Source organism: Lissotriton vulgaris, chromosome 6 (assembly GCF_964263255.1).
Source record: "Lissotriton vulgaris chromosome 6, aLisVul1.2, whole genome shotgun sequence".
NCBI lineage: Eukaryota > Metazoa > Chordata > Amphibia > Caudata > Salamandridae > Lissotriton > Lissotriton vulgaris.
The window spans coordinates 615,011,414-615,038,654 of NC_141694.1; the positions used below are offsets into that span (position 1 = coordinate 615,011,414).

A 27,241-nucleotide genomic window follows, 5' to 3' on the forward strand; every position below is an offset into this window, starting at 1 on the left:
TGTGGCCGACTCCCACCTTATCAGAAAATGGAGGGAGCTCTGCCTCTCTTTCCTTATCCGTTTTCGCACAGTGGTTCGTGCGGAGCATGGTTTGCTTTAATGTCATCACTAGACAGTATGTCCACAGTTTCCCAGAGCGATTGGATATGGGGAGACCTGAATACAGTCATGAATAAGGCATGTTTTCCCGATGTAAATGGTTTTCCCCAAAGGAAAGGAACAGATCTAGAAAATGAAGTGTACGAATTAGGAAATGTTTCCCTTAGCCTCATGATTCTGAACGTCCAGTCCGAGACCAACACAGGTTCACCGTTTAGAACAGTCTTACCAGTGAAAGGTGAATTATGTGTTAGGAAAAATGGTTCCGTGCACCTAGGACACAGTGATTGTAATACTGTGGTCGAATTTAATGATAAAGGAAAGTCTACTTTCAAAGCTTCCCGCCATTCCTATTTCGTTTGTGGTCAGACAGCCTATGTACGTCTGCCCTTAGACTGGGGTGGAACGTGTTATATTGCGTTCCTACTGCCACCTGTTTTTCTAGCCCCATTCCATTATCATCGAGATTCCCGACTCGTACATGTAAGACACAAGAGGGAGACCGAGTCCCTGGTTGTCGATCAGACTGAGACAGCTCTGGAACAATATACAGATTTCAATAGAGGATTCTTTTTCTTCATAGGTCCCATCCAAAACAGTAAATTAATACGTAGGTTAACCAGAACATTGGAAGCAGTAGTGAATGAGACTACTTCTGCCTTAGGTAACTTGACCGAGGAACAGTCTGCTATGAGACTTGTTGTTCTTCAGAACCGCCTTGTTCTTGACGTCATCCTGGCCGATAGGGGCGGAGCTTGTAGAGTGATCGGCTCCAGTTGTTGTGTGTTTATTCCTAATAACGCACCATCAGTGTATGCAGCAATAACAAGACTCCATAAAATAGCTCACGAGATACACCAGAATCCAGGCACCTGGACTTGGTCCGGTTGGCTCTGGAGTGTGATATCAGCCTGGGGATGGAAGGTATTGTCATTCCTGGGAATAATACTGCTTATAGTATTCAGTTGCTGTCTCTGTCTGCAATGTGGCCCAGCAATTTGCGGCTTGTGTGCCACTGCTTGTATTCCCCGTCCACGTTCACGTTCCCGTGCTCGAATGAATAAAGACGAGCAAATGATGCTATATGAACAGATAGATGATCTCATGAAAATAGATGTATCCTGAAGGGCACAGTAGGGAACAAGGAGGGAATGAGGAAAATAGAAATTTACGTGGCCAGTGTGTACCCTACATGCACCCTATCCACGTACCTATATCCCATGTATGTCCATGTTATCATGTAATTCCCTTCCCATGCCTTCAATAATAATGCCTCAGCATTTCCGTTCAACATTAGCATGTCAGTTATTAGGCCTTCCATGAATGAAACGTTAATTCTGCACTGAGGCCTAAGTTGCCAATGCATTCACATGGTACACGTTTAATATCGCGAAGCACATGTTTTCACGGCCCAGTCGAGCCAGGCCCTGAATTCAGGCCCCGAGCCTCTTCTGACTCTGAAAGCTGCATTCTTGACCTCTCCCTTACTTCCTGCTCAGCCGAGAGGTGCCCGGCCTGGCCTGCCTGCCAAGACGGTATTTTGCCTACAGTTATCTGCTCAGCTCCACGAAAACACATTCCAGTCTAGTGAAATCGGTAAACATATTCCGCCTGCAGAGCATAGGGCCTAGCCTTCCTGTCTCCATATAAGTGATTTACTGAACCCGTTGCCATAGTAGGCCCATGGCCCCCACGCAATGCACGAAGAAATATATGCACACACTAGCATTTAGTGATGAACAGCCTTTGCTAGAGAGACCTTTACTTCAGACAAGACATCCTCCAAACACAAGATATCAGATATGCCAAAGGTACAGGTCGTTCTGACATCCCAGACTCCAGACTCCTCTTCTAGTGCTAAAGTCAGTTTTCCCCCCCTGCTCTTCCCAGTTACACGTCAGTTACACGTCATGACCAGTTTTGCACGAACAAGTAAGGCAAAGGTTTCTGCTGACCCTGCAGACCTCCTCTATGCATCCACCCACCTATGACACACCTATGACTCATCAAATGAACTCCCATGTACACACCTCCTTTTACGCCTTCTTTCACGCCTATGTGTTCTTATCTCTCTCTTTCACTTGCTCCGCCTGGAGTGTACCGCCTTCTCTATTCATTCCAATTGTATGGTTTTACTATATATAATGTATGATGTGAATAAAAGTTAGATATCCCTTCCTGAACCTTAGTGGTGATGGAACCCGATTCTCCCCTGGCTCGAGCCATTCCAATAAAGCCCTTTTGACTCGGACACCACGGACTCTGCCTCTCATTTTATGAGCTATCCTCATTGTTATTAATGTATAAAAAAATAGTCCAGGTAATTTTATTAACCACACTCCATTGAAGGCAGCTCTGTATCTGAACTGCAGATTGACCTGGAGATAGAAAATCTCCCACCTACTCAATGGTTCGTAAGTACGGTACCCCCTAGACACCATCCCAACAGCCTTCAGCTAAAAAACATGCAGCACTAGACAGACTCTCGGTCTGCCACTACCTTCTGGCCATGGTTTGTCCTGAGCAACTGCTTTGGATGACCCCCCAGCTCCGGCTTGGCACCAAAGAAACCGTCCAAGCCAAGTGCTTTGGCTCCGACTACCTCAGCATCGGTCTGCCTCTCGGCGCTATGCCGACACACATCATCTACTTCCCACACCTCCACACCGAGTGGATCATCGGCAACAAAATGAAAAACCCTTTTGGATCTACAAATTTCAAAAGCAGATTCCTGCACAGCGGTCGGGCCCATCCTCCATCTACTGCAGGAATAGCTGGACTCCAGACAAAAACAGCTAGTCACCCAGCCTCATATGATCATTCGGCCACTGCTGCTCCACTAACCAACAGACAGTTGTCATTCCAAGAAGCCGTGGACAACCCAGCTTCTGCAAAAATATGCAAGAAGGGAGATAAGACTACCAGTCCCTTACCTTTTGCACCACCATCACCACCACCCATTCACCTCCTTTGCCCTCCTCACCTCATTCTCCAGGGGACCACATTGACATTTCACCTCAGGGGTCTCCATTGTCTGACATACCGGGCAATAATGGGGGGGGGGGTGAGACTTTTGACATTCTTTAACAGGGTGACCTGTTGTATACCTATGACCTAGACCCGCCAAGTAACACAGACCCTAATCTCTACCCTGCCTTCCCCTCCCGATGATGCTACACCATATCTGGAACACATCAATAAGGCTGCCTCCTTCCATCAGGTGGAACTTCATAAGGAGCCCATAGAGGAGGACTTTATTTTCTAAACACTTTCTTCCACTCACGGTTCCACCCAATACATTCCAATGTTCAAGTGCATGCTTAGACATACCACTGGCGTTTCTAAAGACCCTGTTAGAGCTAGGGTTATAACACCCAGGGTGGAAAGAAAGTACAAGGCCACCCCAGCTGACCCCATCTATATTAGTGTCATCTTTCGCCAGACTCATTAGTCATCACCACTGCCCAAAAGCGAGCAAACTCCCAGGCCAGTGGAGATGCCCTGCCACCAGATAAAGAGAGCAAAGGAATTAAATCGGCAATGAAAAAGGGTAGCAGTGCAATCAGCCAACCATTGGCGTATTGCAAACTCTATGGGCTTCATTGCGAGGTATGACCATGCCTTCTGGGATGAAATGGAGGACCTTTTTTAATACTTCCCTGAGGAGCACAGAAAACAGGGCCAAGAACTTGTCTCAGAGAGGAACTTATTTTAAACACATCCTTTGCTGTGCTTTAGATTCAGCTGACACTTCAGCTAGGGGGTCAACACAAGCATTCTCTTACGAAGGCATCCATGGCTCCACCAATTAAAAAAGGCCCAGAGACTGCAAAGGCAGTGGGGGCAATGCAAACATCAGCTCCCTATGGCTCCTTTCACCACCCCTCCTACGGTGGACAACCTACTCTGACATCTTCAACTTTTATCTGTACACCCGCGGTCCGCACTCCTCTCCCATGGGTTACTCCAGAGGATCCTACAGGGGCAATAACTCCAGATGCAAGGTTAGTTGCCCAAAAGGAGCTACACCCACCAACAAACCCTGACTTCTCTCTTCTTCCTGACCATTTAACACCTGTCTGGGAACGTTTACAAGATTTTCTACTCACATGGCAGACCGTCACCTCAGACCAGTTGGTGTTGTATATTATCCAACATGTTTATTGTCTGGAGCTCACTTCCACACCTCCCAACATTTCACCTCACTCACACAAGCTATCAGTAGAACATCAAATAAAGCCCTCCTCCTCAAAGGGGCTATTGAACCCGTCCCCATCCATCAGCAAGGTATAGCAGTTTACTCACTGTGAGGGAGGACAGGGAGAACCCCCCCCCCCCCCCCCCTTTACCTCCCTACTTGGCAACGCCTCCACCAATGCCTTCCAACCAATCACGCAGGACCTGGCACGGGAACGAAAAAGAGACAAAAGTCAAAAACTGAAAAAGGACTACCCTTGTCTAATGCAGGTGGACAATGAACCAATCTAGAGCCCCTGAAGGCTGAGAAGAGGAGACCACCTAGTACGGAAGTAGAGGAAGATAGGCGAAGAACGAGGCTGTGGCGAGAAGAACCTAGAAGTCATGGGAAGTGAGACGCTAGCAACAGAGTGGCGGAAGAGCATTGAGAAATACTGCCCCTGTGGACCCAGGACCGAAGATGCTGAACCCGATGGGACTCCTGAAGAGTGAAGTGAGGAGTGGTGGTCACTCGTGGAGGATGCACACAAGCCGCCGCAACTCAGGGAAGTTGTGGCAGACATGGTACGAGGGTCAGAGGGAGAATAGAAAGTGGGATGTCACTCGTGGAGGATGCGCACAAGCCGCTGCAACTCAGGGAAGTTGTGGCAGACATGGTACGAGGGTCAGAGGGAGAATAGAAAGTGGGAAGGGTCGGGTTGGTTATTTTGATACGGGGAGAACAGAAAAAGGGACAACCTAATATTTAGTAAACTTAATTTTCTTATTGTGTGCACCACAATTTCCCCGGGCAGGTCCTTATGCTAACCTTCTAGAGTTCTTTTATTCCCCAAACCTACTTAGGATCCCTTTTAATATTAAAGCCAGAGAAACTGGGTGAGACCCGAAAGTGGATGGCATTTTCAAGGTGAACTGCAGCCATACAGGAGTTCACTTATATACAAACAAACCTAGATTATTAAGTTACTGTTTTTTCCCAAACCCACTAACCCCAGGAACAAAGAGGGGATAAACAGAGGAGCAGTCACAAGACTGTCTTTTCTTTGCCCCTACCCCCTATTTTTGGGGGGTTCTTTTGTTTCACTTTATTGACAAATAGTCAGAGCTCGTGCCAACACACGGAAGTGGAAAAAGGGTCCTATCCTACACAAATCTGACGGATAACCTATTACTTACCGCTACATTCTTGTACTTTCTACTTTTGAGCCTCCGGGTGGCATCTTCTTGAATGAAGTAGAAGACCTGGAAGGAGGGAGGAGGGAGAAGAAAAGTTTTTGGAAGAAGCTATTTTCTCATTGATCAAAACTGTAAATAATAGTCCTGAAAATAAATACGCCATCATTTAGAAACACATTCAGCCTCCGTGCTTCTCCTCGTGGTCTTTAATTTTACAGCCAAGCGGTGCCATTTCTCAAACATGCTGGGATCACCTTGAGGAGCTGACTGTAATTTTGACTTGTGGTGTTCTATCCAAGAAAATATCATCAGAATCTCACAAAGTGTGGAATTACCACTGCCTTGTTTGGATACTTAGAATAGCGATCATGGCTGTTCTTAAAACAAGGAACTCTACTTTCATGTACCAGGCACATGGGACTGTTAAACCCCTACAATCCACCCTTCACCTACCCCCAATTTATGTTTTTAACTCACCTAAAAGGTGTCTGGGACTAGCTGTAAATTTTTTGCATAGGGAATTTCACTCCTTGTTTTATTCTGACCCGTTTCTTCTGTATTTGCTTTGATTGGTTAGCTCCAGCCCCAGTGTTTGGCCTATAGCTTCTGCTTTGGGTAACTGTGCCAGGTTGCTCGTACTTGTCTTCTTTGGCGACTAGGGTATTCTTTGAAGCAGATGGATAAACGAAATATGGTCCATAGCAGGTGGTAAATTGGTTCTGACCTGCTGAAGAATGCACAGGGTAAAGTGTGCCCTGGTGTGAGCTGTGGCATCACATTCAGCAGTACTGATTAATATGGGAAACCATGCTCTCTTCTCATCTTTAATATAAAAAGCAAGCGTAACCCCTAATATTTCGGAGAAACTGGGGTGATACAATGTGTTTATGAAACAAAGGTTCACTATGGTATGAGTCACAGAACAATAAACTATATTATATGTAGCGAGTAATCCAAACATATTTTCCTTGCTGTTTTGCTTTTTGGAACCAATTCCTTCAAGAAAACCTTAATATGCTCATAATACATATGATAAACCCACATAGCTAAAAAAATCAATTATTCATAAGACAGAAGCCAATTTTACTGTATAACATTTTTTAACAATAAAAAATATATTTAGTATTGTTCAAACGATCAAGTACTCAAACACGTAAAGAAATATGCAGTAATAAGTGACAAGTGATCCACCATACCATTAGAGTACTAAGTGCTATAATGGTAAGTGGCCATTTTTTTGCCACTTATCAATATAGCCTATTCTTAGCTATTGGCCCATATTCCTTCTAGGGCCGCCTCTACAACATGGTGCAAAATATCCCCCATTGGGAGATTGTGTGGACAAGCTGTCACTAATTATGTGTATGAAGGCTCACTAGGGTAGCCTTCTTACCTCCAATATACAAAGCAAGTTGTTCTCTCTTATTCCCCTTTTTATAATAAGACAGATCCAGGATATAATCTTGAGTCCACCATTAACCCATACATGTTGGCCCCTTTGAACTTTTAAATATTGGGTGCTTACTGCCCTGATGGTGACTTTGCAATAACTTGAGGTCGAAATGCCGTTGACCACGACCTTTATAGACTCCACTACCTGAATCTCAAAGAAAAAAATTAAGATACTTATGTCTTTTTAGCTTTTTTTGATGCAGTGTTCTTCATTTGTCACTTATCATTGCACATTTCTTCACATGTGTGAATACTTTATCATCTGAAAAATACTAAATATATATTTTTTTTACTATAAAAATAAAATATTATACAGTATAATTCGTTTCTGTCTTATGAATAATTGAAATATTTTGGTCTATTTGGAGTTCCCATATGTATTATGCACATATGAAGGTTTTCTTAAAGGAATTATTTCTAAAAAGCTTAGTATCGAAAATACTTTGTTCAGATAGCTCTCTAAATATAATATAGAGTTTATTGTTCTGTGACTCATACCATAGTTAACCATTGTTTCATAAACACACTGCTCATCTTTAGGCTCTGTCAACGCCATCTAAGTTTCTATTGTAACTTAGTCCTCAAAGATTGGGATCATCTTTTGATCCTTTTCTTATATTATGCGGCCACTGGGATTGGAGATTGTGTGCAGATTTCAAGATCTTGTATAAATCACACTAATGCCGAAGTAGACTTCACCTACATTTTATTTGAAGGTTGACTACCATCAGGATAAACACTAACATGTGGGTTAATGTTTTTTTATATGGGTTGAACTCCATGTTTATCAGTTGCATACAAGATTTCTGAAAAAGGGATCTTTACACATTTATGTCAATTTGGAGGCTTTCCACGTCTCTCAACCAATCTTCCCCTTTAGCCTGCAGTGGCAACATTCCCCTGACACTTGTTAGGATCAAATCTTTTTATTGACAAACCATAAAGCAAGTCACATACACAGCAAGCCGCCTACAATCCATTACGGGACGGTTGCGAAGTTCAGTTGTTTACTATAAGCAGATCCAAGCACGTCAAGTTAGTAATTGTTGATTGGGCATAGTAATACACAGCATGTCGCCTACAGCCCAGATTGGGCTGGCCGAGTAGAGGGAGATGGAGGCCATCTAAGCTTATTACATAAAAATGCATCGGTCATCATGATCAACTTTGTATAGCAATGGCCTCTGGCACTTGTTAAAGGTATTTTGTGCCACCCACTTTACCAAGTGCTTCTCTGAATGTGTTGCTGGATGTTGTTGGATTCTTTCTCGCTGCACGACCTAAACTGCTTTTCTGATTCCAAGGTTTGCAGGAGATAATAATGGGCTATTAAGATACACATACCAGCTTGTGATTGCAACTTAGAGGACCTGTTATCATTACATTTTCAGTTCCAAGCCAAAGTTTTGTAGCTCTAGTTTTACTCATTGTACAAATTTCACAGCAGTATCAATCCAATTGCACCCAAGTTCATTTTCAGTTAGATTCTTGATACATCCATGACACAGATAAACCCTAAATCATTAGTACAACCATTGCAGAAAAGAATTCTGCCTTTAGGGTGAAGTTGGACAAGCCTTAAAAAGAAGTGTTCTGAAACCTGCATGTGGAAGGTGCAGTGGCCCAATGGGTTTGACAAAGGATAGCAGTGGTACTTTGAATAAGTGACACATTTTAATACCATTGTACCTGGACTCTACCTTCCAAAGACAAGTACTACCTCAGTAGTTGACTTTTCAGCTTTCACAGTCCTTCGGTATGCAGGAGGGTACATTGTGATGTTGACTAGTCTCCACAGAACAAGTGCCAGGTCACCACCTCAGTTTGAAAAAGCTCTAGGATCTTTTGTACATAGATACAGAGTGGGAATAATCGTGAGAAGTCTTTCTGTCTTACGTTCTTCTTTTTTAGGCTGCAGGTGGAGTTTACACTGGACTTCAAACCTTGACCGAAAAGTCCGCTATGGTGTCCAAATGTCTGGAGTACCTGGGTGATGTACTAAAATATGTAAAACCTTATCTGGTGAAGAAAGGACCTCCTGGAGGCCTGCAGCTCACTTATCGGACTATTGGTTAGTGTTTTTATTTTATGTAATCTTGCAGTTTATGAACAGTGATTATTGCTTGTATATGCTAGCAGAGAAAATTGCGATGTATTCTATTTTTTTTTCATATGGAATAGTGTGTAGGATTTTAGTGGTGAGAGACGGAAAAAAGGTGGAATGAACGAGAAATGAGGGAGTATGTTGAACAGTTCATGGAATTTGAAAAAACTATTGAGAAACTCAGAGTAAAGGGAAACTAACATTGGATGAGTAGACATAGAGAAGAGTTTTTGTAGAGACATTAGAAAGAACGAGTGATGTGGTGGTGTACCCGAGTGATGTGGTGGTGTCCCCGAGTGATGGAGGGTGGAGTTGGAGGGTGGAGTTGGGGGGTGGAGTTGGAGGGTGGAGTTGGAGGGTGGAGTTGGAGGGTGGAGTTGGAGGGTGGAGTTGGAGGGTGGAGTTGGAGGGTGATGGTGTGAGGGTGGGTGAGGGTGTGTAAGGGTGGGTAGGTGAGGGTGTGTAAGGGTGGGTGAGTGTGGGTGAGTGAGGGGGTGAGTGTGGGTGAGTGAGGGGGCGAGTAAGGGGGTGAGTGAGGGATGAAGGTGGGTGAGGGTTGTGAGGGTGAGTGACGGTGTGAAGGCGAGTGAGGGTGTGTGAGGGTCTGTGAGGATGAGGATGAGGGTGAGGGGGTGTGAAGGTGAGTGAGGGTGGGTGAGGGTGTGAGGGAGGGTGAGGGTGTGAGTGAGGGTGTGAGTATGTGAGGGTGTGTGATGGTGAGGTGTGATGGTGAGTGAGGGTGTGTGAGGGCGAGTGAGGGTGTGTGAGGGGTGAAGGTGAGTGAGGGTGAGAGGGTGTGAGAGGGTGTGATGGTGAGTGAGGGGGTGTGATGGTGAGTGGGGGTGAGGGTGTGTGAGAATGAGAGGGTGAGGGGGTGTGAAGGTGGGTGAGGGTGTGAGGATGTGAGTGTGTGTGAGGGTGTGTGAAGGTGTGTGGGGGTGGGTGAGGGTGAGTGAGGGTGTGTGAGGGTGTGTGACGTGTGTGAGGGTGTGTGAGGGTGGGTGAAGGTGTGAGGGTGAGTGAGGGTGTGTGAGGGGTGAAGGTGAGGGAGGGTTTGAGGGTACGAAGTAAATAGTGACAGGGCAGACATCCTAAGAGAGAGAAACACAAATGTTAAGATAACAGTGCTCGAAGGGGTTGTGAGAAGGTGCATGCTGAAGTCTGACAATGAATCCTATACATGGAACCCATTTCTAGAAACCACTGATGCAGCCTTTGCTGTGTTAGAGGGGGCACGGGTTCCTGTTAAGCCTGACGTCCTTGTGAAGACTTAACCCAACATGAAAAAATGGATAAAACGTTGCACACGTAAACAAGTTTATAGAGCGAGTCTAAATTAAGTTATTGTCCGATTGATGTGTGAGACTACTGCAAGAATGTCAAACACAATATAGTATGTAGATAGATGAACTCAATTTGATTTAAAGATGCACCGGCCTACCCATTAAAATCTTGTTAAAAAATGCTTGTGGCTAAAGTAAAATATTTTTTTGCGCATTTATTTGCTGAATGCTTATTTCTGTATTTGAGGTTCAAATCACTTTAAATTGCTTAGGTGAAGTCCTCAGTGACTCAGGTGTGTGGGTGTTTGGGTTGGGTTCAGATTCTAATAACGACTCAATGGGGATTTCCAGTAATAATTAAGTGGGGGTCCCGAGAAGTCAAACAGGAAGAACCGCTGCAATAAAGCGATTGTTCTTAGCCGTGCATTCACTGTGTGAGATCTCGAAAAAGAACAATTTACTCGGTTTATTGTGTGCTCTCCTGCCATCTAGTGTTTCTCTAGCAATGCAACTTATTTCCTTGGGGTCTTTGTTGCTTTGAGCGTGCTGTAAGAAGACCTCTGGGCACGTCACCCGACAACTACAAGAAAAGGAACGCAGACACCCCCCAACATTATTTCCGTATTCCAGTAACACAGCGGCTGGTAGAAATGAATAGAAGGTGAAGCAAAGTCAGTCTTTAAACCGCCTGAGGGGTTTCTCTGCTAGCTTGCACATCGGAGAAATGTCTTATGAATAATATGGCCAAAAACAAGTTCTCGGCATTGCTGGGGGGAGGGGGGGGGGTCGGCGGGGGAGCAGCAGCCTTTGATGTGTGAGCGAGTGGGAGGGAAGCGCCATATGGGGTGTGAATGAGAAGTGAGGCCAAGCGCGCGCTAGGGAAGAGTCGCGCTTGAGTACCTCACATGCATTGGGGACAATCCTCGCTGGTTCAAGAGTTTGTTTCGCCTACATTAGATCTTGACATCTGCAATGCGCAGGCGCATTGGCAGAGGTCGAGACCTAAAAAGATTCTTCAAAACTGTATGGTGCTACATTTGTGGTGTAACAAGTTTCCAGAAAACACTTGTGGTCTTGTCTTGACACTTCAGTTCTCATTACGAGTTGCTCCTTAATTCTGAGTGTTGTGGAATGTGAGTTCAATAAACGAGGAAAATGGAAGTATATTTCATAAGTATTTATTTATGTATAACGAGCTTGCGGGAGGGAGGGAAGAGCTGTCAGAAAGGTAACAGAGTCCACGAGTCAAGGTGTACACGTCATATAAATAACAATACCAACATTCCATAGTACGTCATATAACTAACCAATCAAGACGATGGAGGAAGGAAGAGCAGGAAGACTAGACCTGCAACACTGAGGAGCCCAGGAACGCATGGGCCTAATAACTGCAGTTACCAGGCCCTTCTGAAAAACTAGTTAATCAGGAACACTGCTAGGGAGTGGTATTCTATCCCGAGATTTCACCTGGTACAAGCAGGCAAAGTCTTTGTGCAGAATAGCCCGTATGGTAAGTCCGATTTCCCACTTTATTTCCTAAAAATGATTTTCATTATTTCACTACCTGTGGAATTATCAGGACCCCCAGTAATGGTAATTTCTGGGGAGAGAGGGTGAGTTGGGAGAATAACTGGACTTATTTCAGGCCATTGAAACGATTGCCTTGGTGAATCATGACAAACAGTCTGCTCAAGACACAAGCGATCACAATTGGAACGATTGCAGTGAGCGTTGCACTGTGAGGTATTTTTTTCTAAATCTCGTTCTATGCTATTCATTGAGACAAAATAGTTATTTACTTGAACCGGTACAATTATAGGTGTTTCATCGCTTTACAGTTTCATCTTCTGTCGATCCCACAAGTGATAGCTGTTTTTTTTTTGAACAACTTTATTCAATTTGAAAATTAGTTCAGAAGTCTAGGCGGAGAAGACCCTTGATAAAACTGTAAATTACAACTGATTATATAAAAATAAAGTAAAAAAATATCACTTTACAAAGGTGCGACTCATAGAGCCCATGGGGAGAACACTAAAATACTTCATGGTTTTTAGGGACCTCAGTTCACCTCGACCAGCAACAAACCATATGCCTGGAACCAATACCTTCCACTATTCCTAACACAGAACACAATGAAACTTGACCATACATGTATAGGCGCCACAATTCTGAACTTTTCTTAATCCTCTCTTGTTCACCTTTGCTACCGAGACCCTCCTAATCTTCAAAAGAGAACCAGCCTGCTATATATCCAAAATACATATCATTTGTCATCTCTGATTAGTCTCATCTTGTCAGGGAACAGAATGTCTGCCTTTGCTCCAAGGTCTAGCAAGGCTTTTGTTACCAGTTTCATTTCTCTTCAACTTTTCTCAGTAGCACTACACGGGGAAAATCATGATCTGAGAGTCATTGAATAGGACTGTCACTTTTTTTCTTGACTCTGCTCAAGACTTATTCTTGGGACAAATCAATGCTGTACCAAATAAAGATATTGAGACCACTTTCCTTCCTTCAGGAGTCTCCAACTTGGACCAAGCTGCAACTTTGTTTTTGTTGGGATATTCTCATCAGAGTTTGCAAGCAACAACAGCGTTTTGAGTTTCCTTGTGTTAATATTCATAATGAATAATCTTCCTTTAGGGTATATACCTTGTCTCTTTGCCTCTTCATGATACATTGTATGGACAATGGTTTTATGTAGTTTTGCTTCTCTGTATTCCCTTAATTTGTTCCGGGATTCTCTCCACTCTCAGAGCATTACTAATATCCAACTACTGTCCAGCCCTGACAGCCTGTCAATGTACCCCAAGAGGTAGTCTTATTACATTGGGGGTTCCTAGAGAGCAAAAACTGGACTCTTCCCTTTCTGATCATAGATGCCCTCCTAGGCCTATACAAATACAAGAAAAATCATGGCCTGAAATTCGTTCAGCACTGGTTTCATATTGCGTCCTTCGTAGAGCACTTTCTGTTGTCCAGGCCCTTGCCTATTTCGCCTGAATTTACAAATTCCAAAGTAGTTGGAACTACTTTACTTGAGTTATTCTCTCAATTGCTCTGAGCAGATTAGACCTATTGTAGTGTCTAAGGCAGATGTATACTTTAGTAGGCTGCTGACCGTTTTTCGTCAAATCACACAAAAATATCCTCATACACAGTCAACTGAACTTATCTCCCTGGCTCGCGAGGGGTGGCTGTCTGTATGGTGACAGATACATCCTGAAGAGCGGCCACTAAGCACCTAAAGCATGAAAAGGGTGAGTGTGTACCTTTGAGGCCAGCAGACATACTAACTCACAAAGGAAGAATGTTCAAGACACCCTTGAAACCTCGTCCCCCTATTAGCTCACTAAGAGTCATCAATACTGAAGTGTGTTAATTTTCTCCATAAACATTTGTGTTCTTATCAATAAAACATTTGGTGGGTGGTTGGCGGTAGATGGGTGGGTGTGTGGTGTGTCTGCGATATGTCTTGTGCAGTGTTTATATTGGTCTTGGCAGGACAGGCTGAATGCCTGAATAAAATGATGATTCCCTGTGAAAGATACGGATGTCTGATGGATTATGGGAATGTACCTCTTCTTTCACCTTCCATAGTGTCTGAAGTACCGCATTGTTTTCTGCTGGGCACCTTCTAGCAAACCGAATGCATCCACTCGGGGAGTCTGGATGCAACGCACGTTACATTGCCGGGTTCATCTGTGTTACATAATGTTCATGTCTTCCTGATTGAAAAAGTGAATTTTTAAAACATCTAGCAGGGCTCGACATAAGAATTAATGAGGGCCAGCTATGTTTAGAACCTTGTGGCGAGTAGGAAGACAAACTAACTTTTGTCCTCGGTCTTTGAACATGGAGCAAATGTGACAAGATAACAAGATTTAAAGACGTTTTTATTGCTCACAAAGGGAATGAGCAATAAAGATGCCTTTAAATCTTGTTATCTTGTCACTTTTGTTCCGTTTTCAGAGACAGAGGTTGAGTAGGTTGCAGTTAGGTCGAGGAGATTTTCTAAGCTACCAGACCTGCAGGACTAGTACAATTTTTCAGATTTTTCGAGCCCTGTCTAGTGCCCTAGTTGGCCATTCCTTCGTAAAAGAGCTGTTTCAGCAAGATACATACTGACCCCATTGTGTACGTACCGCTGCCTTGCTGGACTTTAGGAGGAACCTTTGTGCCCCAGCTCGGAGGGACGAATGCAAGAAGCAGGACTCTTTAAGTCGCGATTTTGTTCTAGGCGAAGGACCTAGGACTCGCTGCTGTTATACTACCCCAGAAGAAGAGAAGACTCTAGTGCACATTGTGTGAAAGGTGTTACGTCTTCAACCAGGAGGGCTAAGAGCAAGGCCCAGCTATCTGAACACCACATGAAGGCTGTCTCGATGATGTGTCCTTGCAGGCCAGCTACCTAAGAACAAATGTCATTTGTGGCAGCCCTTAATTGCCCTTTCTTCCCCCTTCCTCCCCTCAGGTGGACTTACATTTTTCCTCTTCACTGTAAACCTTGCAGTAGGGCCGTTTACTGCAGTTAGTCACACTGGTTTCAGTTCTGTGTGAATTCTCCCATTAGATCTCTTACTGCACCAGAAATATCATTGTTCTTGGTTTCAACCTAACACCAGTTTATCTGTCCAAAACAGTAGGTTTGTGGCTATCTAATTTACTCTAGGTGCAGGTTTTCAACTGAAAATCCTAACCATGACTGGCCAGCTCTTGAATGTTGGTTACCCTTGGATGGATGGCCCTCTTGAGTGCTATTATAACACAAATAACCCCTATGTTGAACTTTGATTGTGTTGCAGACTCCACTACGACGACAGCACCCTCCACGCACTCAACACCGGCCGAAACCACACCTGCTCCAGGCCGCCCCGAAACGGACCCACGGACCCTACTCCTGCTGCACCTGTAGCTTCAACTGTGACTGAACCACCAAACCTCCAAGGATTGGACCCAACCACCTCCGCTGCATACTCCTCAACACCCGCTCCGCAGGCAAACACGCCGTCGAGCTCTGGGATCTGCTCGACACCTCCGCCCCAGATGTGGCCTTCCTGAGTGACACCTGGTGGAACGACTACTCGGCACCCGACATCGCCATAGCCATCACAGACGGCTACAAGATTACCCGCAGGGATCGCGCCAACTAAACCGGAGGAGGAATAGCCATCGACCACAAGTCCACCCTCAAGGTCGCCACCCACGCAGACGACACTCTCAATGCCGCCGAACACCTGCACTTCCGTAACCACACCGACCCCAACACCACCCTCAGAAGAACACTCATCTACAGACCCCCGGACCCCGGGCTCAGTTCAGCGACTCCATCGCCGACCTCGCCAGCACCCACGCACTCGCCTCCATGGACTACATCGTATTCCGGGAACATGAACTTCCACCTCGAGAACAACAGCAACGCCAACTCTGATCGACAACCTCGGCCTCAGACAACTCGTCACCGCCCCCACATATGCCGCCAGCCACACGATTGACCCCGTCTTCTCTACAAGCACCCAAGTCGCCTTAAACCACACCACCGAACTCCACTGGACCGACCACCGCTGCATCCATTTCACCTTCAAGAAACCAAACACGCACCGCCGCACCTAACAGCTGCCTCACCGCTGCTGGAGCAAAGTCACCGAAGACCCGCTGATCGCCACCCTCGCCCAGAACCCACCCACCTACCCCACCAACCCGGATGCCGCAGCCCGCAACCTCAGACAGTGGATCAACGACTGCGCCAACACCCTCGCCCCGCTCAAGAAACCCTCCAACAACCAAGCCAGCAAGAGAGCCACCTGGTTCAGTGACGAACTCCAGACCTCCAATCGCGCATGCCGGAAACTGGAGAAGATATGGCTCCACGGACACACACACGACAACCAGGCAGCCCACAAGGACGCCACCCGCAGACATCACCACCTCATCAGATTAGCCAATAGATCCTCCTTCAAAGAGCACTTGGACAACAACGCACACAACAGCAAAGAGCTCTTCGGCATAGTAAGGGAACTCTCCAACCCCAGCGTCAAAGCCAACGACATCCCACCCTCATAAGAACTGTGCGACTCACTAGCCAACTTATTTCACCGCAAGATCGCGGACATCCACGTCAGTTTCAACACCACGACCGCCCCGACTACGCCAAACTCCACCTCCCCTGTGAACACCACCAGCGCCACCCGCCTGATCTCCTGGTCCAACGTCAACAGCGACGAGACACACAACGTCATGAACTCCACCCACTCAGGATCTCCGTCAGACCCATGCCCACACCATGTATTCAACAAAGCAGATGCAGCCATCGCACCTAAACTACGGAAGGTCATCAACCTCTCCTTCGAAACAGCGACATTCTCGGAAAGCTGGAAGCACGCCGAAATCAACGCCATCCTCAAGAAGCCCAAGGCAGACCCCAAGGACCTTAAGAATTTCCGGCCCATCTCCCTGCTCCCGTTCCCGGCAGAGGTCATAGAGAAAATCGTCAACAGTCAGCTGGCCCGCCAACTGAAAGACAACAACATCTTGGACCCGTCCCAGTTCGGGTTCAGACGAAACCACAGCACTGAGACAGCCCTCATTGCCGCCACAGACTACATCAGGCGCCAACTAGACAACGGCGAAACATCAGCCCTCATCCTCCTGGACCTGTCAGCCGCCTTCGACCCGGTCTGACATCGCAATCTAAAGACACGCCTCTTAAAAGCCGGAATCCAAGAGAAGGCCCTCGACTGGACCACCCCTTCCTCTCTGGCAGAACCCTGAGTGTCCGCCTCCCACCCTTCCGATCCGAAGCCAACGCCATCATCTGCGGCATCCCCTAGGGCTCATCCCTCAGCTCGACACTGTTTAACATCTACATGGCCCCCCTCGCACAAGTGGCCCGCCACCACGACCTCCACATCATCTCCTACGCCGACGACACCCAGCTCATCCTCTCCCTCACCAAGGACCCACACACCGCCAAAACCAATCTCCACGAGGGAATGAAGGCCGTTGCCAACTGGATGGGGAACAGCCGTCTGAAGCTGAACTCTGACAAGACAGAGGTACTCATCCTCGGACCCACCCCCTCAGCTTTGGACGACTCTTGGTGGCAGGCCACCCTGGGAACAGCAACAACACCCACCGACCATGCACGCAACCTAGGATTCATCCTCGACTCCTCCCTCTCCATAGCTAAACAGGTCTCCGCCATCTCCTGCTCCTGCTACAACACCCTCCACATGCTTCGCAGGATCTACAAGTGAATCTCGACCAAAACATGAAGAAGAGTGACACAGGCCCTTGTCAGCAGCAGACTGGACTACGGCAACGCACTCTACGCAGGAATCCCAACCAAACACCTACGACGACTAAAACGCATCCAAAACGCCTCCGCCCGACTGATCGTCAACGTCCCCCGCCGCAGCCACATCACCCCCCACCTGAGAGACCTACACTGGCTCCCCGTCGACAAGAGGATCACCTTCAAGCTCCTCACCCACGCACACAAAGCACTCCACAATGCCGGACCAGCCTACCTGAACAGCAAACTCCGCTTCTACACCCCCACCCGCCAGCTCCGCTCCGCCAGCCTCACCCTTGCAGCCGTCCCCCGAATCCAACGAACGACCTCCGGCGGCAGAGCCTTCTCCTACCTCGCCGCCAAGACCTGGAACACCGTCCCTACCCACATACGGCAGACCCAAGACCTACTTGCCTTCAGAAGACTCCTCAAGACCTGGCTTTTCGAGCAGTAGCAGCACCCCCCACCCCTCAGCGCCTTGAGACCCTCACGGGAAAGTAGCGCGCTCTACAAGTACTATGATTGATTGATTGATTGTTCCTCTAAACTGTAATCCATTGAGGATGCAAACTACTGGAGCCCCAGTAAATTGTTTATTGTACACTGCGACTTTTTGACCCAACTCATTGCCACCCTGTCATTTAATTTTGACTTTGGAAGGACCCTTGTTTCTTTTGGGTGGAGGGTTTAAGAGTTATTTGTATCTTTTGTATTTTTTGGAGCATTTCATGATTTTCTGCCACTTCAGCTCAAACCTGCTTAGTAGCCAGTCCTTGTGTCGAGAACCATTGAGAAACCTATCACCGCCACCTTCAAACATTGTGGCATTCTGACTCACATCTTTGTCACATTGACGTGATGCAGTAAACAGTATCACAGTAAACTCAAGAGTTTAGGGAGTTTGCTGAGGACAGCCACATATTTCCCCATAATATACCAGTAGCTATATATGGCCATGAAATATGCATCTGATAGAGACTTGTAGCCGCAGATCCCTTACCTAGAATTTTTTCCAGGCGTCTGACTGTATCTGAAAATTCTTGAGCAGTAGCCCTGCGCGCTATTAGGTTGCATTGTTGGGCTCTGTACCTGCATTGTTCATGTAAAAAATGATATGCACAGTGCCCATGTAGGCATCACCCCAGCACGCTGCCATCATTTCCTTTCTTTCCACGCCAGTTAGAGCAGATCTGGAGGGAGCTACCCTCAGTCAATTTTTGACTGACCATTTTTCAAGTTTTTGTTGAGCTATTCTTGGGAAACATTTTGTCCTGGTGTGCTAGGAGTGCCCTCTAAAAAACAGAAGGTTTAAAACCCGGTGGTACATATCACAGCTAGATATCTGTTACTGATCTGCACCTGGTTATTTTGTGGTACTTTGAGCGCGTCCACAACCCTAAGGCCTGCAAGGACAGCTGCACAATGAACCTGAAGGCACAGAGGCACCATTCACTGAAGCTCCTCCCTGCCTGATGTTAGACAATCCTGAAACACTCTCGGTCCAGATCGCAAAGATGGTCTCAGGAACGCTCGTGGAGTCACTCCACAGCGGAGCCTCATCCTGAATCCTTTAAGCTCCTCCCAGAGTTTTCAGAAGCAATTGAGCCCAACTCAAGAGGTTTTATTGGGTCATGCACCAAATATTGTGGTGACCCGACACCTTTGGGACCCATTGGTTCGGGAGAGGCCCTTACTGGATTGCCACTGGTGTGTCCACCCTCAGTGCCAGTTGGGGCCCATGGACCAGGTGGTGGATTTGGAGCGTATCCACCCGCAAGACTGTAACCTTCCTTGAAGCCCACTCCTGGGCCGTCGTTCCTGGCGCAAACTCCACATTCATTTCTGATTCTGATATGTACCCAGATTGGGGTCATACAATGCCAAATTCAGTGCCAGCCGGTACCGTGCCCTCTGAGTCGGAGCCAGTGCCATTTCTTTTTTTTTTTATAGGCCTGGAGAGGGGGAACCATTGAGAGGGTTCTGTGGACCCTTATGCATTCCAACACCCCCATCAATGAAACAGAGGACAACTGATATGAGGAAATGGCGGATGCCGGTGGATTAGACACCTCACTAGACACTGGCTTGGTCTTTCCTCCAACTGTGGTTACAGAGGAGGGAGCCTCCTTTGGATGCTGATGCAAAGGGCAGCTGAGGTCTTGGATCTTATGCTGCCCTCTGTAGCAGTGAAGGCGAACATCTTTGCAGAGGTGCTTCAGCAGGGGTGTAGCCCCATGGAGCCTCACTTACGATTGGAGAAGTGTGGCTCACTGGTTAGAGGAGGCAGACCCTGATGCAGAGGTCAGACCCGGGACCAGGGTTCAATTCCCGACGCGGCAGGGTCTTGAGCTCAAAAATGTCCACAGACTCGATAATTCTCGCCTCTGTGCCTACTCGAATCATGGGTTCACACTCTGCAACTCTGGGCAATAGCTTGCTTAATCTCCAATACAGCCCCACCGCGATGGGATGCCTGGTCTTCACCTTGGGGATGCCAAGTAGGGGCTATCTCGCAGGGAAAGCCAGGACGGGTCCCCAAAGCAAGCGCTAAGAGACCTGTCGGTGATTTGGCGCTATATAAAATCAAAATTAACATTAATTAACATTCATTGAATCCCTAATTGATTTCCGTTTGGGGCTTGGTCTAAGCCTTGCAGAGGGGTTCTTGTGTACAGTATGATTGCACGCCACCATTGCCCCGCTCCTAGGGACCCCCCTTTCCTCACCCAGCATCCCACCCCAAGTAAAAATCTTCAAGCCTCCACCTCAAGAGTTATCCCAGATGCGATTTCTACCACACCGCGAATAGAAAATCCAAAAGGCTGGACACATTTCGCAGTATGTTCTCATCCAGCAGCCTGTGAACACCTTATGCCCTTTGGGCCGATATGCACTCACTGTGTGGGATTTGTTTGTGCATGTGCTACCCATGGTCTCTGAGAAAGCCAGAGCCATACTCACCAAAGCCATATCAGACGGGCAAGATGCAGCAAAGTTCACCATCCGATGTGGGCTAGACATTGACCGACTCGCTACACAAAACAACTGCGTTGTCAGTCACTGTGAGAAATTGGTTTTCTGGCTGAGAGGGTTTAAACCTTTCTCAAGCAGTAATCACAATTCTTCCAGTGAAAGTCACAAGTAAACCGTAGATTGACCTGTGCTAAACCCTCGGGTAGCTTGGCATAGAGCAGTCAGGTTTTACTCAGAGGCAATGTGTTAAGTATTTGTGCAACACCTCAAACAGTAACACAGTGAAAAGACACCACAAAGGATCCCACACCAGATTAAAAAATAGAGTAAATTTTACTAAATAAAACTAGACCAAAACGTAAAAAAAACCAATTAGTAGAACTGGAGATATGCAGGTTTAAAGATTTCAGTCAAAATAGCACCAAAAAGCACAAGCCGCCAACTGTGGCTATCTGGTTGCGCCGGACCGGGACAAAGCCTCAAGTTCTGGCCGACTGCGATGGAGTGTGGGCTGGCTACAGAGACCCAGTTAGGTTCGCTGGACAAGAGTACTGGATCCTGATTTCGAGAGTGTTGCAAGGTTTTGTGCTGTGGCAATGCGTCGGTCCTATGTGATGCAGAACTGCGATGAGAGGTCCAGCGTCCTCATTGAGGATCCCGCTGACGAGGGTTACAATGTGAAGTATGGTGTTGAGGATGCATCATGCAGTTGAGGGGATACATTGGTTATGAGGCGCAGTGAGGTTGTGGTCGCGAATCTGCGTTGTCGTTGAGCTTGCTGTCAACGAGAGCTGTGAGGGCCAGCAGCAGGAAAGCTTTGCACAGGCAGCGGTTCTGATGTCGCTATGGGGTCAATGCCGAGTCCTTTGCATTGGAAGAACACTCGCTGGCGAGGTCCTTCATCTAGATCATGGCCCAATAGTCTAGCAGAGACAGTTTCACCTGCTGCCAGTGCACTTCACACTACTCAAATGCTACATCTCACCTGAAGCTGATGAAGTAAAGTCCAGAGGAAGAGTAACTGACTGCTGCCGCAGTGGGTCTTTGCCCTTTGCGGGGAACAATGTCTTCACCTCTCTACTGATAAAGACAGCCTTTGCTGTCAGTAAGGTATTCAGTGCGTCTCTTCTCCCTCAGAAACATTATTCTGCAAGTGGATCTGCCTTTCATGCCCTCATTATTTAGCGCAAAGAAGTAGGCATTAAGATGTTAGGTTCTAGACGAAATTAATGACATTTTAACAATGCTAGAAATTTTTATTTTGTTCTTATTTATAACATATCTCGTTACTGTTTTTATAATATTCTATGTAGGTGTTTTAGCTATACTGAGAAACAGATTGTACCTGTAGTAATAAATAACCTCAACTTAAGTGTCCATTCTTCTTAATGCTGTGTGTGTGATACTGTGAGTAACGAAATACGGTTTGTTGCTGTTTCCATGGTGTCTCTGATCCCTTTATGGGATTGTTAGTAACCCAAAAGCAACACATTATCTCAATTACACATCCATTGCTGGTGCATTGAACTAAGTTAAACCATGTCACCCATGGATGGGAAAGCACCCCTTGTAGAATTATGCCAAAGTCGTAACTTACCGGGGCTACTTAAGTGGGTTGCACAATCATTGCTTCATGCCCACTAGTAGCATTTAATTTTCAGGCCCTGGATACATGCAGCACCGCTTTACTAGAGCTATTAAGTAAATTAAATAAGCCAAGTGGGGTTGAGACAATGTTTCCATGTTTTGATGAGTGAGCACCTGCACGTTCACACTGGTCAGCAATAATGGATTGAGCAGAGTCCTTTTGCCAGCAAAAACATCATAAGCAAAAATGGAGGGGAGATGTAAAAAGTATGGGGAAGACCCCCTTAAGGCTGAGTAGGGTGACCCTTGTCCTTCAAAATACGTCTTTACTTGGTACATGACATGGCATTTGATGGCTCTCGCCTTTTAGGCGAAAAGTCAAACTCAGCACTGGAGTGCTTTCAAGACCGCAAGACAACAGACCGATCTTTGGGCCTTGCCAACCTTTTCATAAACTGTGTGGAGCCACCACCCAGAGGTCTGGTACGTCCACTGCACACACCCCAAACCACCCAGACATAACCCCCTCCCCCACCTCTCTGGCAGCCTCCACTCACAAGAAGTTCCTTTAGATTGCACTCATACCAGCACGGGCTCTCAGTCGGAGGCAGGATTTGCAATCTACCACCCCTCTGGCAGTCCATAGCATCAGACAAGTGGGTTCTTCAAATCGCCCAGAGGGGCTAACTCATCCCCTTTCTGAACCCTCCCCCAACCCATGCCATCTTCTCAACGGGCCGATGGAGGACCATCTCTCAATGCTCCGTCAGGAAATGCTGGCTCCTTTGGCCAAAGAAGCCATCAAGAGGGTGCAGGTATCCGAAATAGCTTGTGGTTGCTATTCCCACTACTCTGTGGTGTGCAAAAAGGACAGAGACCTCCGCCCTATTCTAGACCTGTGCCTGATCGGTGTCTTCCTGAAGGAGAAGTTCAAGATGCTCATGTTATCTCCGGTCCGGTCTGTCCTCAAACCGGGAGACTTGATGGTAGTGCTGGACCTGCAGGGTGCCTATTTCCACATCCCCGTCCTGCCTGCCCTGCAGTTCACAGTGGGCAACTAGTACTTTCAGTTCGCTGTGCTCCTCTTTTGGCCTTACCAACACCACTTGTGTGTTCATAAAGGTGATAGCGGTGGTTGCAGCACATCGTGGAGGTCAGGGGGTTGAGTCTTCCCCAACCTCGATAATTGGCTGTTGAGGTGCGTGCGCAAGGAAGTAGTCTTCCACCTTCAGACTACAGCGGACCTCTTGCTCTCTCTGGGGTTCACAATCAACGAGCAGAAGTGTCACCTGACCCCTGCTGATGCTCCCTTTCATCAGAGCTGTTCTGAGCAGGGACGTTTTGGGCCTATCCTCCCGAGCCCTGAATATTGCAGCTATAATTCTGATGTTTCAGCATTTATCCTGGATTTTGGTGAGACTGACTCTGATGATGTTGGGTCTCACAGCCTCCTGCATAGTGCTGGTAACACATGCCTGCTGGCATATGTGGGCTTTGCACTGATACCTCTCCCTGCCACACCCAGAGATGATTTTAGTGACTGATTCAACACTCATGGGTTGAGACAGCCATCTGGGAGAGGTAGAGATCAGAGGACTCTGGTCTGCTGCACAGCCCCAGCTCCACATTAAACCTGCTGGAGCTGCCGGCAGTCTGCCTGACATTAACCCCTTCACTGCTGGCCCGTTTCCGCCCCTGTGCGGTAAACAAATGAGCAGGGGCGGGCCATGACGAACCCCAGCCGTCATCAGCACACGAGCACCGTAGTGCATGACGGCTGGGGTTCGTCATCAGCATGCAAGGGGTTAAAACCTTTCTTCTTTTTATCAAGGGAAGGCTGGTTCAGGTAGTAACGGACAACACCAATGCCATATGGTATTGCAACAAACAGGGCGATGTGGGATGGTGGACCCTGTGTCAAGAGACCCTTCTTTTCTGGACATGGCTGGAATGCCAGGACCTTTTCCTGATGGTTCAACACCTGGGAAGCTCTGTGAACACCAGAGCAGAGGAACTCAGCCATTGATGCGCAGCAGATCACAAATGGCATCTCACTCCTGAGGTAGCATGCATGCTACCATCCTACAACCGCCTGGGGATAATTCTAAGATAAGGAATCTGAAGCTAGATACAGTCTCTTTCAGATAAGACGTTACTGAAGACAAGTAACTTGTACTTTGTCACACCTTATCCAATAAGCACTTCAGTTGTGTTTTAAATCGTATCTCTGCCCTGTGAGAGGGCCTTCCTGTCTTTTGTGTTCATAATTTTAACTACCCTCCTTTCCTACCGTTAAGTAAAATACAAAGGCACTGATTATGAGGGCCTTGCTCTTTATTTCAATAAGGCTCTGATTGGCCAGTTTTGGGTATAATGATTTGTTATAATTCTATCTAATTGTAGTATGACCATATGCATCACGATATTTGCCCAGCATCGTCTGAGTGCCACTGAACCCAGAGAGGAGGCTTTTCCCTAAGCCATCTTGCTCCCTCTGTAATCTTACTGACGGTGTCATTGGCTATGTGCCATTTGAGCAGTGTATTAGGGTTGTTATGATTACAGTGGCATCCTATTTTTTTGTTATTTTTAGGTTTCTACCCCTGGAAAAAACAAAAACATTAGGCAGAGAGGTGTCAGCTGATGGCCGGGGTTTCCTAATCCTCGATCCTTCTTTTCCAATGTTTACTTTAAAAATGTCTGAGATCTTAAAGTCAAGCACTTGCTTGAAAAAAATATTGCCTTCATTTTTCCAAGGGTGATTAAAACATGGGTTATTAATAAATGTTTTTTTTTCTTTATAAATATACAGGGAGCCTTGTCAAGTACTGGGCACTGATGCTGGCCACTTCAAAAGCCCAGCAGCTCCTCTTCCGCATCATCGACGTTCTGCTTTTGCCGCATGCTTTGTTTCAACAAGATAAAGAGCTCCCTCCAGCCATGGTGTCTGCAATCCGCGAAAGCCTGCCCCTTTATCTCCAGGTAACATGCGTGAGTGCTCTGTTAGAGCTGCTAAAATAAAATTAGTATCTGCGAAATGCCGCTGGACAGAAAAGTTATGTGCCGGTGTTCTAGATAACACATTTATGGTGCAGCACTGCTCCATGTGAGTTAATGTTACCTCACATCTTATTAAAGAACAGATTACATAAAGTAAGACATATTGGGCCTAACTTTATTAATAGCTTGGGTGTCGTTCATTTGCATACAGGTGTTATGGAGGACAGTATTACTTCTTATGAGGGTATGCTGTTCTGTGCCTTTTGTGCCAGTGTCTCTTATACAATTTTTCTACAGCGCCACTCTGCTACATAGGTGTAAGTGCGCTTTACATTTTAAACAAACTGTAGAGATGAATGTCTTAGTTATATTGGAACAAACTGTGGAAGGTAGAGGTGTCAGAGTTAAGAGTAAACAAGCCTTGCACATATGTGTACTGGAATGATCCTGATAGTGCAGGTAGAAGATCAGGAATTTAACAGCTGTAGCAAGGCGAAGAGATTAAAGAGGGCGGGAGAGTAGACAGAGTAAACAGCACGAAGGACAAAGACAAAGAGGAATTGGGTGGCAAGGGGGACAGCCAGAGGGAGGGTAGTACAGAATGTTTAGAAGCTGATGTGACCCCAGTGCGTGGCGTTTGAGGGAACATTTTTATTTTTTTGTTCAATGTGAGAAGGTCTTCTTGACATCTCGTGGTGACTGGCAGTGAGTTCCAGAGAGATGCAGCAGCTTTCAAGTAGGACAAGGATTTTTCTGCATGAGTTTTTGTTTTTATCGACTGAAATCTGGTTATATCTTTGCTCGATAAGTGTTTAGACCCTCCTGAAATTTTGAGGGTGGATCATAGATAATCACTGGGTTAGAATATTATACGTGCCAATTTGAACATGATTTTCGCCTCGGGGATTGAGGGTGTACAAAGCAGTTCTTTTAGTTCTTGGGTTATAATAGCAAATTTCCTGTGTCTGCCATCAGTCTGCCTGCCAAATGTAGGCCACCAATGAGAGTACTTGGGAAATCCCAGGAATTTGACATTTCCATAATTAATGTGTGGGATAGGATTAGATCTTGGGCCACTGCATTAATTTCAGTTGGTGGCAGGAAGTTTTTTGTTTTGTTTTGTGAGAATAGTGACTTTACAGTGTGGTCCATCTGTGAGGACATAGATACCTATTGATCTATCCAGGAAAAAAAACTACGGTTATTATTTTGTTTGATAGAAGGGGGTAAAACCATATATTTTTTGTTCTTTCAGCTGTTCCATATTGAATTAGATTTTTAGTGTCATTGAAGAAGAAATAATTGTGTTTTCAGTTTTCTAGGAAATTCAATGCCATCAGATCTTGTTATTTATTTATCAGATCTTCAGAATGAAAGGTTTTCTGAAGAAGTTAGTTTCGTGATACATCTGGATGTTGTCAACATCTTCGTAATACCGGTCTCCTCAATCAGAATTCTTAGTGTTTCAAGTACACATTGACCCACATAGGAGCAAGAACCGATCACTGAAGGATACCACCAGAGATAGTTGTAAGGTTGAAGGCAACTTTTCAATTTTTAACCGTTTGTTATTGGTAAGGAACAGAGACCACTACCTCACCACAGGTTCAGCCAAAGCACATGTGGGTCTCAAGGATGTGACAAAGCCAATACTGGTTAATTGCATCAAAGGCAACAACAAATTCACATTGATAGCGAGACAGTCACTCTCCTTGTCCAGTGTGCTGTGTATCTAGTCTACTATTTCCAGTGTTCAGTTTCTGTGCTGTAGCACGTGTGGAAACTGGATTTTTTAACGGACAAGTTGATTGTTCTTGGATTTTTGTTGTACTTGCTGTTCTGCTACACATTTAGCAAAGGCTTTTCACAGTCATAAGAGGTTAGTTATTGGTCTGTTGTTTGAGAGATAACTTGGGTTCGAGGATTTTGATAATATCAATGGTCGATCAGAGCATTCTGATTAGGCATTAATACTGCTGTCAATTAGGTGAAGTTTCCAGAGAGTTACCCGAGGATGGATGCTGATATTTACATGGTGTGTGTGCAGGCTTGGGGCTAATCCACTCAAGATGCTTG

At 46.2% G+C, this 27,241-nt stretch overlaps 1 protein-coding gene across 1 annotated transcript in view; it reads left to right on the forward strand.

The window, feature by feature from the left end:
* The window catches only part of MMS22L (MMS22 like, DNA repair protein), a 522,815-nt gene that overhangs the window by 349,849 nt on the left and 145,725 nt on the right, over positions 1-27,241 (forward strand). Inside the window, exons 18-19 of the mRNA XM_086926628.1 lie at positions 8,836-8,995; positions 24,978-25,147. Of these exons, the coding sequence (XP_086782754.1) occupies positions 8,836-8,995; positions 24,978-25,147 (330 nt within the window). The remainder of the gene's footprint in view (positions 1-8,835; positions 8,996-24,977; positions 25,148-27,241) is intronic.